The sequence below is a fragment of the Perna viridis genome, chromosome 2 (assembly GCF_037379345.1).
Source record: "Perna viridis isolate PV_CMFRI_1.1 ecotype Kerala chromosome 2, ASM3737934v1, whole genome shotgun sequence".
In the NCBI taxonomy this organism is placed as follows: Eukaryota; Metazoa; Mollusca; class Bivalvia; order Mytilida; family Mytilidae; genus Perna; species Perna viridis.
Window position 1 is genome coordinate 52,437,629 of NC_142446.1, and position 19,055 is coordinate 52,456,683.

The 19,055-nt window shown below is 32.5% G+C and overlaps 2 protein-coding genes across 4 annotated transcripts; one reads left to right on the top strand and one right to left on the bottom strand.

Annotated features, from left to right (window-relative positions):
• Positions 1–1,398: 1,398 nt before the first annotated feature.
• Positions 1,399–7,395, top strand: LOC148625973 (uncharacterized). The gene is made up of 2 exons (XM_088569459.1): positions 1,399–1,700; positions 7,090–7,395. Exons 1-2 carry the CDS (start codon positions 1,470–1,472, stop codon positions 7,276–7,278), a joined length of 420 nt encoding a protein of 139 aa, XP_088425585.1. The 5' UTR covers positions 1,399–1,469; the 3' UTR covers positions 7,279–7,395.
• On the bottom strand, positions 7,390–17,348 carry LOC148625974 (thiamine transporter 2-like). 3 transcript variants are annotated; one of them, XM_088569456.1, is made up of 6 exons: positions 17,241–17,348; positions 12,341–12,588; positions 11,347–12,060; positions 10,926–11,124; positions 10,339–10,480; positions 7,390–9,782 (listed from the first exon to the last, which is right to left on the bottom strand). In XM_088569456.1, exons 2-6 carry the CDS (start codon positions 12,570–12,572, stop codon positions 9,642–9,644), a joined length of 1,428 nt encoding a protein of 475 aa, XP_088425582.1. In that variant the 5' UTR covers positions 12,573–12,588; positions 17,241–17,348; the 3' UTR covers positions 7,390–9,641. The 3 variants fall into 3 exon arrangements, with proteins under 3 accessions (XP_088425582.1, XP_088425583.1, XP_088425584.1); XM_088569457.1 differs by lacking the exon at positions 17,241–17,348 and adding an exon at positions 17,181–17,234; XM_088569458.1 differs by having other exon boundaries at positions 9,660–9,782; positions 10,321–10,480.
• Between the last annotated feature and the right edge of the window lie 1,707 nt (positions 17,349–19,055).

A 19,055-nucleotide genomic window follows, 5' to 3' on the forward strand; every position in this document is an offset into this window, starting at 1 on the left:
TGGAATAATGCGATAAACGGAAAAAAAAGAAGCAAAAGCTCCATGTACTTTCCGTCTTTACAATCATCAATGCAAAAATTAAAAAAAACAAAATCACAAAAATTAACAATACTAAAATATTCAATCGACAACTTCATTAAAACTTACGCATATCGATTCGTAGACTCAATACAATGAAACAGTGAGTTGTACACAAAATGTTCGAGTGGTTCGTTTAATTTACACATTCTAAAATTAGCTAAAATATACTTCAACATTTAATATGATTTCAGAAAATATAAGAAATTACAATTAAGTATAGAAACTCACCAAATTAGAAATATTTCCACATATTCAAACACAATAAAGTAACAAACATCAAGCATGTAACTAAAAAAACCGAAAGTACTCAATGTGAAACAATACACCGTATGGGCAGATGGAAATATTTTTGCAAAGTTTGAAAAAAAATGAACTTCACGTTTTATTTTTTTTATTAGATACTAACATAACATGAACTTTCTAAACGTACAAGTTGATGTAAACCAATTGCCTAATGCCCGTTTTCTTAAAACTATTTTTGCATAAGATTGGATTGCTGAACTATACATCATATATTTTACAGACAATTTAAGCGATTGGCTTTGGTATGAAAGCGTAGATCCAAGAATGATGGCGTACAATTCAATCTTTGTTACTGGTATCAAAGATGGAACTTTGAATCCAACGTCGTTCGGTAGGTTAACATTGAACTTAATATAAAAGTGATATAAGTATTGGGCATGGTTTAAAAAATACTGTGATTGTTTATTCTTTTCATCTCAGCATTGCCAAATTTCTGATTCTACTGTATCAAACTTCTAAATGTGTTTCATGCATGATGTGTACCGTGATGAAATTTCTTGGTATTTTTTTTAGGTCAGTTCATGCTCCAAGACGCCTCATTTTGCTACGGTCTCTCTGAGTCATTTCAAATAACATCAAATAAGATACAACATAACAACACTGTGAAAGCGTTTCTTGAGCATAAAGTTAAAAGCTATAAAAATTAAATATAGTTTAACTTAATAAGTACGCAATGTATTGTAAAAAAGTTCCATAAATTCACGGATTTTTTGGGGTAAACTTCCAAGTTCAATGTGCCTCATACGATATGATATGAATGAATGCCTACACGAAATTTGCATGCCATAAAATACATTTATTTGATATTATTACCATTTATTCGATACAATATTCAACATTTACAATTATAGTAAAAAAGACTCACCATTAATATGAGCCTTATTGTAAAAATTATAACCTTTCTTTCCTCATGTTATATTTCCCATAGCCTCATATCCCATTGCCATTGCTCTATTCCTTGATTAGTGGAAAATTACCAAATGCCGGCACTGTATGTTTCAGAACATATTACTTCGTAAAGATAAAAAAAAACAAATCAGTACAACAACGACAACTACAACAAACAAAGGAAAGGTTTTATTTGAATGTTGATAGTTTCTGAAATGTTGTTTATTTCTTATAGGTATGGTGGTTATATTTTAAAGAATTGGCTAATAAGTAATGCATCTGCCGTCCTTGTTGGTCATGAATGCCAAGATTACATTGATAGTCACGTGAATGTGTCTCAAAATGAAGACCCTATCTATACAGTTGTTGCAACTATTCCATGTGAACGACTTTGGCCCTGTCTTGGACAACTTTTGGTCAATGCACAGGTATAACTCTATTTATCCATCAGTTCATATTACTATATAAAAAAGTTTCAACGGAGCCTCAACAAATGAAAAATGCGATGTTAATGGTGAATTTCTCACGCAATTCAGCTACCTACTTTTTAAGCGAAAACTTATATAACATTTCGCAGCGATTGATCTTAGATATAAAAAAAACTCAATTACATATAGCAACTTTACCTATAGTTTATTGTTGGCCATCGTGATTCCCGCCATTTCAAAACTTTCTACATTTTCGAAAAGTGCACATTTTGCAAGAGGCAATTATTAAAAATGGTTATTTATGCATCAGTCCTTACATTTCACTCTTGAATGGATAACAGAAGAATAGTAATGTATCTACGTGATTCTTCTTTTATTATCCGAAGCACTTGGATTTGTGACCGCCTGAGTCCTGTTTTGCAATTGTGAAAATATTCGGTATTGTGTTTTGTGTTCTATTCTTTCGGAACTAGTGTCTGTGTCGTTTAGGTCTTTTGTATTATGGATATTTATAGTCAGGATATTTAATTTTCGACTTTTTCTTTATATCATTTTATCAGTATATCATGTTTTCTTTTCAATTTAATCAGTTTTGTTTACATGTAGTAAAAAATAACAAAAAATATAGTAAGTTGCAGAGACTACCATGGTACTACGGTGTTTTTTACTGTCGTGGAAGTGGACATGGGGTTTAGTGTAAGCTATATTTATTTAGAAATAAGGTTTCAAAATACATTATGATCGACCCAATTAATGTTTGTGATGTAGTATCAGAATTGACAGAGAGTGTCGACGCGAGAAAGCCGAGCAAGAGGAAAGGGATTATAGTCCTTCGGATGGTGTACAGATTGCATGGGAGTTAAATAACACTGGATGAACGATTGGGTTGGGTGAAGAAATTTCATCGTCGAACCATGTCGTATCCCATACTTGAAAGTGTTGTTAATGGAAGGTAAAAGGATATTCTCCAGCCTCACAACATTTATTTCAGATATCTGTTTTAAGAAACAAGTATCTTTAATTGAATTCCGTGCAGCTATGACGTTGATGCTAAACACTAGACTTAATCAGTGTTCTCAGACTCTGCAGGACCATAAGCTTCTAGCAAAATTGAGAGCAGGAGATGTTGTAGGTCAAGAGCTAAAATACCATTGTATATGCCTAACAGTCCTGAACAATAGGGAAAAAGCCAACTTAAAGATGAAAACATCAATAGAATAAGCTGTTGATAACGAAAGTGGAATACATCAAATAGTTTTGGAAGATAAGTGACGAATGTGGGTGAAACTCAACTTGGGAGCGTGGCGGGCGTATATTTAGATTGGCTGATCTGTATAATTTGAATGATTCTGAAATTCTGAACCAATCTGAAATGGATTTGACTATCAATACAACACATTGGAAAGATAAATTGTTTCCGAAAATCCCAAAACTAAAAGCATTTCATGAAGATTGATAGGTATTACTAGCTTTCGATAAAGATGTTTGACCTGTAATTTTTTCTGATGTTATTTACCTTGCTAAGGCAAGTGAAGTTGTTTGTCGGGAAACGTTTGCAGAAAAAATAAAATTATCTGGTCATTTTGATACACCATCAGTTGTTGATTCTGTTCCATGGTCATTACTTCAACTTGTATGCATGATTGAGCATGGACCTGGTATCACATTTCGAATCGAAAATGGACTTGTAAAATTGTACATTAGCTCAGCCTTTATACTTTACACAATCACAAGTCAACATTCAAGTGGTGAACGTGAGCCTACCGGACTTCTCATGTATGCAAAGACGAGAAAGTGGCAACTAATCAGCACGGAATTTGTATTTCAAATTATCGGGTATTTAAAATATCTATCAGTGGAATCTGTTCTAGATCTACTTAATGAGGATGGGGTTGAATGTCCAGCCAGCTGTTCCTCGAGAAGGATTATTAACCACATCTGCTGTTGATAATATAGATCATAAAACTTTTGCAACAATGGCAACAACTTCATTTCATGGTTGTAGTATTTTTGTGTTCCAACATCAAGATTCATCAATAGTGTCTGATTGATAAAGGATTGGTTTCAAAAGTAATTTGTTCCTTCCCCGAAACTTAAATATGAAACCAGCATTTTTCAAACAAAAACCCCATCCGCCTGTTGCCCAAACACCGTTAAGTATTTCGAATCACGATTCTCTCATTCAAAACCTATTTCTTGAGTATGAACGGTTTACTTTGTTTGCCTAACTGAAGAAGTGATAGATGTTGAGACATTATCATGGTCGGCGTATCACTCATGAAAACAATGAGGGCCACAGGTAAACGTCAGCATATCATCATCGCTTCCACTTGTTCAAGAACAAGGCCATTGAGTTGCAGCATTAAGCTGGCCATGGATAAAGTTAAGAAATTGACTATATTTCTTAATCCTTCACAAGTGCCCATGGTGGCATATGGCCAGCCTACTTTTTTTCTTGCAAGGCAAACACAATGAAAATGGCCGCATAGTTTTGGTGATGACATGTTTGTAGTTATGTTTGGCGGTTGCAAATTGAGATGACAGGAACAGGGTGGGTTACAGAGTTATCAGAGGCCGAGATCGCATCACCTGGTACTATCAGGTCTTCCCATGCAGTTTCTAATGTGGCTAAAACAAAGAAAATAAAATTTTGTTGTGAAGTGGCTCAAATTAAACGTAATTAAGAATAAGAAATAAGTGAATAACAAGAAACTTTGTCATGTCTGCTTCCGTATTTCTTCGCACTTGATCATGTCAGTTATGCTCGATGGCTTCGGGATATGCTATCCTTACACACAATTCACCCTTAAGTATGCACGGAATTTGACAAAGGAAACTTCACTGTTATAAAATCCAAAAGCCGTTTTTCAAATATTGCTATTAATTAAGCGAACAAACAAAATAATGATGTAGTGAAAGGTGATGGCGGTGCGATAGAATTAACATAGGACCCAGAGGTTTTAAGGCGTTGGATGTTTGCCGGACCAAAAATTAGAAAACCGATTGAAGAGTTCAGTGGTACATATAGCAATTGCCGTGAGAAAAAAAACAAGACTTAATGATGAACCATGAAAAATATTTCACCAACTTGAAGCTGCTGTTACATGTACGGAAATGGGAAATCCTTTGTAAGAAGAATCCTCAGGTCTGTAAAGTTTGAACACAAAAGATGAAACAGGAGGACAACAATATTAGGCGTTCTTTTAAAGAATGCGTTATGATAATATTTTTTATGACCTTATTAAGAAGAACAGATATCGCTTGTTTAGTCCCAAAACCAACACTAGACTCAATCAAGTCATCATTTGCGAGCGAATATAAAAGATGATTGTTATCTCTTTTCCAGACCCTTCATTTTCTGTCAGAGTAGCCAGTTTGATTCTCAAGAATATTGTTAATATAAAAATAAAAAAATATCCATCCTCACTTTCCCAAAATGGTATGCTGAACACTTGTGTGAATTTGCAGTTAATGCCGATATCAGTATCTGGTGAAGTGATACAAAATAGAGTGTCATTGGTCAATTTTTACATCGTTGATTGTGCATCATTAGTAAACTCGAACCAGCCTAGATACTGTTGAAGTTATGATGACTTAACAAACAGTTTTGTCATCCAATACACTTTATCTCTTGCTCAAAACCATCAGAAGGTATACATTTTCTTTGATGTATATCAACATGACAGTCTGAAGGGCGAAACGAGGAGACACCGTGGTAAACGATCCAGACGTAAAGTAGACCACCAAAATTTTGAACTTGTTTGTTTTGTTTGATGAAAACAAAACCGAGCCTTTCGGTTTCGTAGTAGACAGGATAACATCAAATATTGCAACAGCTGTTGCAGTAGTTACAACAAAGGAAGAAAATGTTATATGTAATAAAGTTATAGATATTGACCAGTTAGTACCCTGCATTCATGAAGAGGCACATACAAGAATGATCCTCCACGCAAAACAGACAGGAAAATGTCGTATTAAATCAATCAATATGGTCAGTTCTGATACTGACGGGGTGTTGTAGGTGTGGTTGTGTTTGATCTATTAATCATCGACCAGCTTTGGATGACATTTGGTACATGTATATTTAAAGACTTGAGATGGATATCGATCCATTTTATTGCTACATTATTAGGTCTAAAATGTAAAGCATTGCTATTTTTTCATGCAATTACAGACTACGACGCGGTATCCGCAAATTGGAGAAGGACCGATTGGCAGGCCTAGCTAGTGTTTAAAAATGCAAGAAAGACATTTTAAAAGCCTAAGTTCTTCATGATACATATTCACAGATAATGATATCTGGGTACTGGAAGAATTCGTTGTTATATATGACCGCTCTAGTGGTACCAGTAATGTAAATGAAGCTCGCCTTGACTTATTTCCTCGGAAAAACAGCGTCCATAAAATTGTATTCCGCCATCAAAGGGTACCCTGATCCAACATGCCAAAATGTCTGTTCTGGAGACTGGACAAACTTGGGGACTAACACTTTCAAAATGGCAGTATTTTCCATCGCCTTCGAATTTGGGATAGAAGAAAGATGGTGGACTAGAGGTTCTACATTGAACATCCTTGCTACAATAGCATAATCTTGTTAAAAAATCCTTAGCTGTGGATTGCAAAATACGTTGCTCTAGCAACTGCAAACGTTTCATATCAGGACTTCCATGCACAGCTTAATGCAACAGTAACGGCTCTGAAAATAAGAAAATTTTGTCATGAAATGCCTCTTTTCTGCAATATACCATGCAGCTATAGCACGTGAGCAATACTGATATGTGTATCATGACATCTTTAAGACTATTCTGTTGCTTTGTCAATAAATCTGGCGATGCATCGGGACCAATACGACTGCCTCGACCAATATGACAAACATCAAACCTATAACAGGGCCAATATGAAATTACATATTTATGAACGTAATATTAATCTACAGATTTGACACCTATCGATATTCAAAATGTGTTAAATAACTTGCTCATTCATTTCCCACAACGGCTTCCTAGTAAAATGTGAAATGTTCAAATCCGATGATATTTTAAATCGATCCGACTAAATAATTTTTTATTTTTAAATTCGTGAGAAACTACATTTTTGTCAACATACAAATTAAAATATACAATTATCTGAATTATGTCAGCAATCAGCAGTCAGCAGCAAAAAATTGCAGAAGTGCAAAAGCATTTCTCGTTAGGAATTATAAAATCTTGTGCATATCAATCGTAAGTACTTATGTTTAGTATTTATAATCTGAGAAGTGCCTAACAAATAAAGAAGAAGGACAATAACGATTATACGTTATACTATCAGACTTTAAATACAAATATTTATAGTAATGGGCTAAAGTAATATGACTAAAGTAATACATATACAATGTTGTAAATTTTAGACAAACTATGGTCCATACCTTGACTGGTCACACAGCATCATCGACCCGACGGATGATGGTTACCAGAAAGCAGAGGGAATAATAAATGAATCATACGCTAGTGGGCATATCAATAAAGAAAAGGCCTTGCATGTCTACTACAAGAGTATGGACGGTGAAGCACGATTTTTCAACTATGTGTCACCATGAATTGAAATAAAGATGCTATGTTATTATTGAGCTATTTAAATTTAACAAAATCAGTATCTTTTTGAATGCACAAATACAAAATTGCAATTGAATAAGAAATTAATGCTAAAAACTCTGAAAATAACATACTTCCCCCTTTGCAAAATTCGTCTTTTTATAACTATCACATTGAGTTTGATCAACATCTTAAATAGGACGAATTGAATAAAAAAAATTCAAAACATAACAAAACCATTTTCATCAATTTGGAGAAACGGGGTTCCATCGTCAATATTTAATCAACAATATTTTGAATAGATGGTGCAGAAATGGAATATGGTATACACGTTCTGTTAAATTAATAGTCCATGGATCTGAAAGGTCCCACATTTATCGTCCAACATATTATTTTCATGTATTGTTATACCATCCATTACCTAATCAATTTACCTTTCAGCATAAGACTATAATTGTACCTTACTGACACAAAAGGTTTTTTGTAACCAAAATTGTTTGTGCGTCTAAGTATTCGTAGGACATCATGTATGAAGAAACTAAATATATATGTGTGTCATCATGAAACCCAATGTCTCAGCTTTCAACGAGGAATCAAGGGAACCAAGGTTATAGCGGTAATCAAAAGAATGTAATCCAAGGACAAAGACTAGACATGAAAAACAGACATAAACAACAAAGAACATAAAGTAACTAAAATCATACATACAAAGTAACAAAAGCAAATGTGCAATTCGGATACCACTAATAACTGGAAGCATGGACCAGGCGCACCGGTAGGGTGGAAGTCCTCTGCTTTTCTAGAAATACCCGCCGAGTTAAAAAATAAAAAAAAGTCAAGTCGTGCTCAAATAAATTATTTATCCCTATCTCACAGAAAAATCGCTTAGATTGACAATTTTTGACTTCTTGAGATTATGATTATGGAACAGGGTAGTTTTGCAACAAGATTGATATCATCACTACAGAGGTTTTAAAGTTTTCTTCATGGATTAGTTTAAAAAATATTTATTTGCTCAAAACAAAATGAATTGGTCAAATGTAAATCATACTTATCTAATCCTTTCCGAAATATTCAAATATACATATAGAATAAGAAAGCATGCTTTAACAATATATGAACTATTAATTATCTTAATAAGTAGAACTGAAATTCAGATCTTGAGAAAAAAAAGTTTGGGAAAGGGTGTGTGATGGTGACGATCTCTAAAATAATATATCAGCTTCATTTACAAATCATACAACAAATAATCTTTCTAATTCTTTCTATATATGCTGAAAAATACAAATATTTTCTTCATTTATTACTTCTGGACTATCAGATAGTTAAATGTTTGCGTTAAGAAGATAAGTATCACAGAACCAGCTTAAACTGTTAAACAAAGCGGATGTGCGATGATATTTACTCGGTGCAGATCACAATCTAGAAAAGATACATCTTAAGAATATCTTAGTTGCGTTATCAGTATATTTAGTTTTCTAGGCCCATATAAAATATTTTTGTCCGATGGATTGATCTCGATTAAAATAGACTCGAATTTGGATACTCAATCAATCTCTCTTATTATAATGTCTAGTTTGTTCCATTCCTGTACATGGACGGAAAGATACCTTTGCGACAGTCAATCTACAACACGGCAATAAAATGTCCTCTCCGTTTTGTATTAGATAGTTGGAAATAGATTGTGCCTTAGGTGCAACAATATAACGCAAATATATTCCAGGGACATGCTTTTGCTCGATAGTATTGATAATTTGTCATCATTTAACTCAATTTTTGTAAACACCGGTTACATAAATATTTGCCGCTTCTGTTTTGGTTAGCTCTCATTTACCAGTGATTGAAGTATTACAGTTGCCCCATACATAAGGGACATATTCTAATATTATCGAATATAAGATTTTCCCCCAGATTACATTGTTTTGATATCCACTAGAAGCCAGTTTTCTTTCATTACTATTTTAGAGTCAAACCCCCAGGGCATTCTTGCTTCGATTACTAATGACTTATTTTGTTAAGTGGTAATGTATGACTATCAGCACTACAAAGCTAACCATAAAACAACACACCAACAAATAACTTAGCAAACCTATTCATGACGAATAAGTGATCTATGGTTAGATTTTTTTAACTAACGAGGATGGTTATTGCAAAATGTACTATTACATGTAAGTAAACGTTGTGATTGCATTTAGACGTTCAAAATTGATAAATTTATAATTGGTACTAAATCTTATAGTCTTTTATTGATTTATTTAACAATACCACAACTATATGGTAGTCTTCTTTTAGCAAAACTAGATTTGATATCAAAACTTCATACTACAATATGTAATGATTACGTTGTAAATGAACAAGTAAAGTTTTACTAGTCTGCTGTTACATCATACGTGCAAGTATTTTCTGTAGTGTTGGCTTTGTATGAGCAGTCATTTTTATAAACAGTGTATATTGTTGCTCCAAGAAAGACGCACCCAATAAAACCAAAATAGCCACCATATACAACAAACTGAAAATAGAATAGAGACAAAAATTCAAATTGAAACATAATATTAACTTACATCGGTTTTAAAGTGTTGAGAAGTTGTAGTGTTTTATAATATAAATTTGTCAAATAAAATTTTGTACGCTAATTTTGCTCATAAGATGGTGATAAAGAAGAAATAGTCAAAAGTGAAAGTCCAGATGATAAAAGTTTCATTTCATTCCGTGAAATAAAGAAATACACAACATTAATCGCTCCAAATGAATTTGTATCATATCAAATGCTAAACTTAAGAGCTATGAGGAATGTTTTGTCAATTTCAGTTGTGAGTTCCTACCCCCTTTTATATTTTACAGCTATTTTTTTTTTGTTTTCATTCAATGCAAATCTCTGTATAGAGTATAGTTTTATTTCAAAAACACAATATTTACTAAGCACCCTTAACACTATTTACAGTCATTATGGGAGCACAATACTGTCGAAACACCCATGTGCCAATACACATGACTATTAATAAAATTGATTTTGATGTGAAAGAAAATACACATGTATAAAAATGTACTTTTTAAAAAGTAAAAACCTGAGTTCTGATATCCACCCCGAGTCCTGCTTTGTCAACAACAGTGACTGTAAGAATAGTTTCTATCACTAAAGTAGCGAACATGTTCACTCCAAACACAAACCCATACCTCTGTTTGGATAACGATCTAGCAATCTGTAAACTATATATAACATTTAAGCAGAGATTTTAGTCAGTCTTGTATAAGTGTCTCAAATTACATTCATTTTCTGTCAATCCATGCATTATTTTGAAGAGTGAAGAGTCGGCATTTATTATAAATATGACTAGTTTTTAAAATATTGGATTTTTGGAACATATGGGTTGCATTTTCAAAATGCTCCTGGTGTATAATGCTTAAAATGCTGATATTTCCGAAGAATTTTAATAAAAATCGGCAACTCGGATTCTAGTTAAACATGATAACTCGGATATAGGTTGACCGTTGTGTCGATTTCAATGATTTTTGAAAAAAAATATCATTCGTTTAACTAAAATGAACTTTCCTCAAAATGTGTTGTCTATTGAACTTGTCTTAGATACAATTCAATGAGCTAGATAGATATAACATTTTAGAAATGCTCTATTAATTTTATATTTAGACGTACGTTGCCAATGCTATAACCGTGTGGTAAGTAGCCCTGAATGCGCTATATATTACGTAACATGCCCAAATGCTTGTTGTCTTTGCCATGGCAATAACTACAACTGTGTTGAAGATACAGAATATCGACATAATTGTTTCTGACAGTCCAGGGCGTGACCAGTTAACGGGAATAAATCCGAAAATAAGGACACTGACAGCACCTACAAAATGCAAGATCATACTATATATATGTGAATGGTAATGTTCCTGGTTTAAAGCTAACAATTGAGATCATCAGATTATTCCAAAAGGTCTTGGAGCGATAGACTAGTCCCTCTGTTAAAAAGGTCATTAGTTTTGTTCTTGCTTATTTCATTCATTTATATTTGGAAATGAAGACTTTGATCTCACTTTACTGCTTTAAACATTGAACAATAACTCACTAATTAGAGTACCAAATGCTTCTACGGCTCCGTTATAAATTGTTTTCTTATCTGGACTGATTTCTATCCACAGATTCTGAATGTAGTTTCCAACTTGAAGATGTCCACATGAAGCAAAAGCCCACCAACAGGACCAAATAACCACTTCTTTACAAGAATATAAGATCTTCAATTCTTCCCACAAAAAAAGCAAACCTTGCTTAACTCTACCACTTCTTGAAGCATTTATTCTATAGTCTGATTGGTTTTCTTTATCACCATTTGAGTGTGTTCTTAATTCTGGATCTGATGCGTTTTCCATCACAACTGCTACTTCTATTTGTTTTGTATCAGTTTCAGTTTTCTCGTTTGTGTCGGCTTCTGTTTCTTTCTTGAAGAATATATTCGAAAATGTTGGCCTTTTAAAGAATAAAGCTAAAACCATTACCACAGAAACACTGGTGAAGGAAATGATATTAAGCTGTCTATAATCCATTAGATCAAATGAAACAAGTAATTGACCAGTAAGATATGCTGCCAAACGTCCCAGCAAAATGAATGCTCTCGTAAAACTAGTTATAACTCTGTAATGCTCATCTGATATCATTGCAAACAAGTAGGAATAATATGCTATTTCTGTCGCCGTTACTAAACCATAGCTGACCTGCATTAACTTCATAGCTAAAACTCCTTGTGCCCATAACAATAATGCCCATGTACCAACATAAGCTGCTCCTGAAAAAAACAAAAAAAACAAAAACAAAAAAAGCAAAAAAACAAAATACAAAAAAAATAAAACGCATACATGTTTGTTTCTATGCTACAAGTTTGAATGTAATTTATTAACAATGAATTGTTTTGTCCAACGTAATCGCTTAAGAATATGTACTTTGAACCTCAATTTGTTTTTTTTTATGTGAAGAAAAAAAATATTTTTAGTCTGCGTGTAATCCTTTGTGTAAAGAATTTTATTTTCAAAATACATATCTAAATGCGGAAGACGCGTCAAAAGTACCTCCCAAAACAAGCATCGGTTGGTATCGAAGATAGTCTGTGAGAAGAAATATAGGTACCATCCACACCAAGTATGAATAGGTCCATACAGGATAAATTTCATTGTTTACTTCTTGTTCCGTAAGATTCTTCCATGGGCCAGTTAGATATGCAGACAAATAGGCCTCAGATGGTTTGTATTCCTTTAAAAACCCATACAGACATACTAGAAATGTTAGTGCTTTCCATTTCATGATATGCAACACGGTACTAATATGAAAAAGAAAAAAAATAATAATAGAAAAAAACAAAAAAAAAAACCAAAAAAAAAAAAACCGAAAAACAAAAAATAAAATGTAAGAAAATAGTGCAAGGATAATACATAATGCAAACAAATAAGCCTTTCATTTCTTTATGATACGTATCTTGTTCTTATTTGACTTTGAACACTTTTCTGATACAAAACAAAAATCAATATATTTCAAAAATATTCATGCGAATCAACCTTCTAGTAATATACATAGGGATTGAACACCGTTAAAAACGACCACATGCTTTATTCTGTACTCAGTATCTGCAGTTATGAAATAAAACCGTCAAGATGGCGGTGTTGTCTAACATTTCAGTTTTTACCCTAATATTTCCATCTGTTATACGGACTTCTATATCCCTTTTAACTACTACCTAGATTTTCATCAGTTCTGTAATTTTAAAATGTGTTATAACCCTTCATAAAATCAAACAACCATACATTGAAGGGACCTTAGAATTGTAATAGCACTATGTGTACTGTATGAAAAAAAAAGAAAGTCTGGCTATGAAGACGTTTAAAAATATATTTTGAATTCGTTCGATTCACAGTTTTAACTCTTTAAACAGCATGTTGTTTAGTGTTCAATTGAGCAAAAACCGACATGCACACAGACTGAAAGAGATACATACATTATTTATATACACCTAGATACGCTATGGACAAAAACTAGTTTAAGAAAACATAATTATGAAAAATAGTCAAATATTCAAAAATCATAAAATACTAAATTTATTCTGCATATACAATTATAACTAGATAAATTATAACAAATGAAGACAAAAAACAATTACATACCGAAATTCCCAAAATCTAATCGTTTTTTGATATTGAAACCGCTGTTGGTGAACCATAGGTCATGTATGTATAAACAGAGTAATCAGACTACTTTGATTACGAACTATAAATCAAACATTAAATACTAAAATTTGTCGTGGCAAAAAATTCAGAACTCGTAATACCCGTAGGCTTTGTTCCTTGAATAGATTACGGGGTTGCAATACTGTACCTCATTTGACATACTGTGAAAGTACTATTGTTTGTGGGATACCAATTTTCGTGGTTTACGTTGGTAGGCCAAGCGAAGGAGTTTGGTTCCCAACGAACAGTAGATTTCAATTGATGTGTATAGTAAAAACCATGAATTCAAGAATCCATTTACGAACTTGTATTTCTTCCCTAATTCACGAAATTTGGTATCCACGAATTATAGTACTTTCACAATACTCTGGTAGAGTTTATCGGTGTTGGATTTGTCTTCCTACTTCGATAGTTTTTGTTTTTTTGTGTATTTTTTTTATACAATTTACTTTTGAATTTACTCCTAGCTAGGATAAATCACATATGAATTTTTGCAAAAGTATCAGTTACAGTAATTCAAATTTCAAAACACTTAGATAATTGAGGCTATTTCCTTGTATTGCACATTGTAGGGCCTACTGGTGGTGGATTTGATTTCCTTTTTCGATAGGTTTGACAATGAGAACTTCTTGTGTTTTGGATTTAGATTTTCCTATATATTTGATTCTACTGCTACTGGTGAGTCATCACTTCTTGAATCACGTATACAGCATACAGAAATTTGCAATATATATGCTTGTATTTTACTTGTACAAAATATACAAAAATTATGCTAAAAGAGTCTCCATCCTCTGTCTTGGATGACATATTATATGTAAGATTATATAAGATGGGAAAAACAAAACGTAGCACAAAAAAACTATACATTAGCAATATGAACTACAAAAAAAAAAAAAAAAGAAATATAAAGAAAAAAAATGTAATGATAAAACCCAACCGGATTTGACATTACGTGATCCGGAGGGGGTAAGCATAACCTGTTCCACAAGCTTCAACTGTCACATTTCAAGTAAGTACCTCGTCACCAGTCACAAAAAATCGAAATGTTTCTCATTTTGGTGAAATCAATGAATTTAAGTAAGTATCATTAAAGCAAACTAAATTAAGATACTAGAACCTTATATATATATAAAGGTCTGAAAAATTCCCAACGATGTTAGAACTGTCAAATTTGCACTTGAACATTTGATCTTGAACGATATTTTTTTAGGGGCGAGTTCGGTAAGACGTAGAATTTAACTACTTGTACCATCTTTGATGACAGTCATTAAACTTCTCCTGTAGTGGTGACATTTAAACGTACCACTAATTAAGAAGTTTATTTAACTGTATCCATGATTAGCAGACTTGACAGTTATGGATCAAGTGTGAAATGTATACTTCACAGGTTAAAGATGTAGGTATATTGTCACTAAGAAAGAGAAAATTCATGTTTGTCATTAGGCAGCAACCATTTGATTTCTAGGGGGTTGATAACTACTTGTAATATCAATTTTTGTGTTCTGGATATCTTTTCAGTTTAATTTCTGTCAGTCATGACAGTCATTTAAAATATAAATTTTACATTTAACAAATTTGTGTTGGATTAGACATCATTAAAATCATTTGTCAATATTTATCCTTACAAAAACATTCAATAGATGTCCATCAAATTCAATAAAAGGTTTTCTTAGAGGTTTGGGTTGCAGGGTATTGTTTAACCTACATTGTAGCATCTGGCTAGGAGGACAATGAAATTTCAATATACCAGTCAAATTTTATTCTACGGAGTGCTTTCTATCGCTCTTACTACTCGGAATAAAACTTGTTCTGTTTTTAGCAAAAACAGTTTATTCTTGTATTGATTTATTAAAGGGATATATTCCACTAATAAATGGACACGCACAGAAATTCTAGGTACCTAAATGGTTATTTTCGTAGTTATAAGACACTCTCTTGATATTAGTCTGTCACTTCGAAAAGGCGGAAAACAAATTAAACTTTAACCTTTCCAAATGTCTTTTAAAATGAAGTAAGCATTTTCAGCATATGCATCCAGTAGAAAACAATACACCTTTTTCATATCCCCGACCATGACTTGGATTCTTTTTAAATTCTGAGCCAAGGGAAGTAACTCTCCAACCCGACATTTGACTTCAAATTCAAATATTTGACCTATTGTAGCTAGGGTAAGTACTTGAATACTTTTAAATAATTTATTTCAAATCATTTACCTACTTACCAAAGTGATTTTTTTATAAGTTTTAAAGAATTCGTTTTTACTTTCTTTTTAATATCATTTGGCTAGATCACTTAATTTTAGTTTCCACTATATAGATGACGTATTATTATTAACCAAAAATAGTTTCGGGGATTTGATACATCGCATCTACCCCAAAGAATTTGAGATAACGAAACCTACAGACACTGTGAAGTCAGCCTCGTATCTTGACCTACACATAGAGAGATCGATGGTAAAGGAAAACTATTGACCAAACTTTACGACAAACGTTATGACTTTTCATTCAGAATTGTCAACTTTCCTTTCATCTGTAGCAAAATCCCTTCATCACCTGCGAATGGAGTTTTCATATCACAACTCATACGCCATGTCAGAGATTGCTGTGAGTACACAGACTTTTTGTTTCGCGCTAGACCTCTTACAATTATACTTCTGGAACAGGGTAATGTTGCTACGAGTTTGAATTCATCACTACAAAAGTTTTATGGTCGTCATCATGAATTCGTGGATCGTTACGGGTGTATCCATCTGCAACATGAAAACTGTTTGTTCAACATGTCATAGTTTTCCTTTCCTCTTTCGTCTACCCCGGACTTGACTTTTTATAAGCAACTCAGCGAGTGTTTCTAGAAAATAGAGAGGACGCCTGCCCTACCGGTGCAATTGGTCCATGCTCCCAGTTTTTAGTGAGTCCGCTTTGCTTATTTACTTTTGTTACTTTGTATGTATCATTTTAGTTACTTTATGTTCTTTGTTGTGTTTGTCTGTTTTCCGTTTCTGGTCTTTGTTCCCGGATTACATTCTTTTGATTTCCGCTAAAATCTTGGTTCCCTTGATTACTCTTCCAGCCTCCTTTGGTTTAAAAAAAAATCATAGCATGAATATTTTTCCCCAGTGACCCCAGCTTTTCTTTTCACCAGTTCATAAAACACACCTTTAATTAAAAGATGAAAGTTTATTATCAAATTCTTGTTATTTCTTTGATGTTATAATAGATAAAATCTACTGAGGCAAACACGATTGAAAATTTAGAGAATTCCTTTTCCCGTCAAAAGTTTGAATGCTTATCACAAAAAATGAACACAAAGACTCACTATTAGTTCTTCTCATTTTCTTTGGGCATTAAAAATCTTAAAAAAATTTCACAACCCTTTGAAATTCTTGTTATTTCTAAACAGAGCAGCAAACATCCTGATGATGGTCGTCGCTGAATATAGGTGGTCGTTTAGCCAGATTTGACAGATGAGCCAGTTAGATCTGGTTCGGATGCCGCTGATTAAAGCTTACTCCTTGAAACATGTATACAGCATATCCAATTTAAAATATTAATAAGATTGGAACTTTCGAATTTTCTCTAAAATGGTTAATTTATTGTTGCTTATAAGACCTCTTGAATTAGCATTTTTAACTTTATTACATAAATCGATATCTGAAAATTTGAACATCTTGAATCTTTTAGTATTCACTTACATTTTATGTGATTAAACGCCTTACAAAAGAAAAATTGTGCAAATGTTTTCATTTTCTTACCTTGAATTTGATTATTCTAATTTACATAACACATATTGGTTTGACTACAGAAAAATGTTATCAAACATTTTTGATCTTATTTACTGATAACAAACATGTATGTTAAGATGTAGGTAACAATATCTTAAATTTGCACCGAATTACTAGTTGAATACTGAAGTAAAGTCAGTTAACAATTTTAAGCCTTTTTTTATTGAAAAAAATTATGTTAATAAAAAAAAAACCTTAAAAAGCATAACTGACTGATCAATAAGTAATAATAATAATAACAATTATAATAATAATGATAATAATAACAATAAGAAATAATAATATAAAAAAAATAAGTAATTTTGTTTTTTTTCAATAATTGTTATCAAAAAATAAAGAAAAAATCCTACGAAAATGAGAAAAAAGTGAACATTTTTCGATTGAAAGCTACTTTAAAACGTCTGTGAAGATTTATTTTACTATGACAAAGTATTAGATTTGTTTTAAATACAAGACGCATTGCTATTATCGAAGTGTTGGAAGTAGCAACTCTACTACAGATAGGAACCATATGCGAAGATGGAGCTCTTGTTGGATTAAGTACATGTACCTGTAAACCAACCCACGTAAACCACAAGTCCTATATGTGAGTAAGTGAACAGAAATATATATTTGTGTGGGAAGAAAGAAATGCACATTTGTTTGGGATGAAAGGATCGTGTAACACTAATGTAAAACAGTGGGCAAGAAACTTTGTGACCTTATTATGAACAAATGATGTTTAATCCTTTCTACAGCGATCGATTAATTCACAACAATCCGACATCAATTTAAGAATAAAGTGAAACAATTCACAATCAAGTAATCATCAATATTTATTACCTATGAGAGTCTTATTAACTCGAACCACGAACTTTTTCATGAACTTTTATTGTTGAAGATCATAGATTTATTATATCACAACAGAATTATGGATATTAATATTGTATTCAAGACGCAAATAAATAAATATAACATAATTATTTTTCATTTTCGTCCAAACAATCCTGTTACAGTGAAGCATGTGTCTAAACGTTGATTTTTTAAACTCCATTTCCGTCTACTTAAAGGTATTTTAAACTTAAAACCGAACGCTTGTCTAGACTGATCTGATCAAACTATTTATAGATAATGAATATCACATATTAAAATCTGTATCACATGCCGTATCAACCCGAGTCATGTTCATGTCATATATTTTAACTATACTTCAAGTTTGTTCCTTGAAGAGGTGTAATATAGGGTACGCGAAATAGGTATTGGGGTGCTTTATAGGCTATGCGATAGATATTGGTATAAAAGTGTGATATTGGATATGCAGGTTAAAAGATGTAGGGTTTAAACATACACATGTAGTGCAAATACAGAAAAGGTATATTAATCTAAATATATGATATCAATGAACATTGTAAATAAATATCATTTTAACTTTTACGATTTTGACCAAACCAATCCTGCTATATGCGATTTTGTAACAAGAGTAATATGGAAAAGGGAACTGATGTCCTACGAATAATTATGCAATAGCATTAAACATAAAAAAATATATACTGCTGTATACAAACGCCATACAAGAAAAGTCAATTTATTTTAAGAGATGCAGTGAATCATAAATATAGTAGAAACATCGATTACACTCGATGAAAAGATTAACTTCAGACAAAATACAATTTTTATATTAAACATTTATACAAAAATGTCATCGAAGAATTAAGGTGTAGCAAAATCCAACATTCACATACATGATTTTCAAATGAATGTCAAGTCAATTTTTGTATAGACAGTAGGTAATTCCACAAAAGTCCA